The sequence below is a fragment of the Tupaia chinensis genome, unplaced genomic scaffold (assembly GCF_000334495.1).
Source record: "Tupaia chinensis unplaced genomic scaffold, TupChi_1.0 Scaffold149964_1, whole genome shotgun sequence".
NCBI classification, from domain to species: Eukaryota; Metazoa; Chordata; class Mammalia; order Scandentia; family Tupaiidae; genus Tupaia; species Tupaia belangeri.
Genome location: NW_006209805.1, coordinates 1,090,158 through 1,090,907, shown reverse-complemented (window position 1 = coordinate 1,090,907; position 750 = coordinate 1,090,158). Strand labels below are relative to the sequence as shown.

General features: G+C 72.8%; 1 protein-coding gene across 1 annotated transcript in view; it reads left to right on the top strand.

Moving 5' to 3' along the window:
- Positions 1-6: 6 nt before the first annotated feature.
- The window catches only part of MEX3D (mex-3 RNA binding family member D), an 11,494-nt gene continuing 10,750 nt past the window's right edge, over positions 7-750 (top strand). The window contains exon 1 of the mRNA XM_014585466.1: positions 7-94. Coding sequence (XP_014440952.1) covers positions 34-94 — 61 coding nt within the window. The 5' untranslated portion in view covers positions 7-33. The remainder of the gene's footprint in view (positions 95-750) is intronic.

Genomic DNA, 750 nt, shown 5'->3' with positions numbered 1-750 from the left:
AGCGTGATCGGCAGCCGCAAGAAGAGCGTGAACATGACCGAGTGCGTGGCCGTGCCCAGCTCCGAGCACGTCGCCGAGATCGTGGGGCGCCAGGGTGAGTGCCTCCCGCAGGGGCGCCGCCCCAGGGGTCCCCGCGCCCCGGCCCCAGGGATGGGACCGCCCCAGCCCAGCCCGCGCCGGACCCGGACGCCAGGCACGGACACGCCCCGCGTGGCCTCGGCCTCCGTGGCCGTCTTTGCGCCTTTGTCCTGCCGCTGGCAGGGAGAAAGTTGGGCCCGGCCGCTGCCTTTGTCTCTGGGCCGCGTCCAGACCGAGCGGTTCCGGTGTGCGGCGCCGCTGCCCGGGCCCTGCAGACTGGCGGGGCTTCCCCGGGAAGGGCAGCGAGGGACCTGAAGCCCCGGCTGGGCGAACAGCATGGGGCGTGGCAGGCTCGGATTTGGGGGCGCTGGGGGGCGCTGGCAGTCAGGAGAGACGACTGGGAGCAGAGAGCAGTTTTCAGCTGGCCAGTGTGGGCCCCAGTGGAGTGGGGCGCCCGGGAGAGGGGGTCCCCGCCCCACTCCCATCCCAGGCGGGGGTTGGGGGCTTGTGGCAGGCGCCGTGGGAGAGCAGCTGCTGGGTGCAGGTGGGCGCCCAGGCCCAGGGTGTGAGTCAGGAGGCGCTGTCAGGGGGTCCCTGCGGCCACCCCATTGTTCTCTTTGTTAGAGAACCAGGCTGAGGTTTGCACGGCGCCCTCAGGCCGGCCGCCGCTCA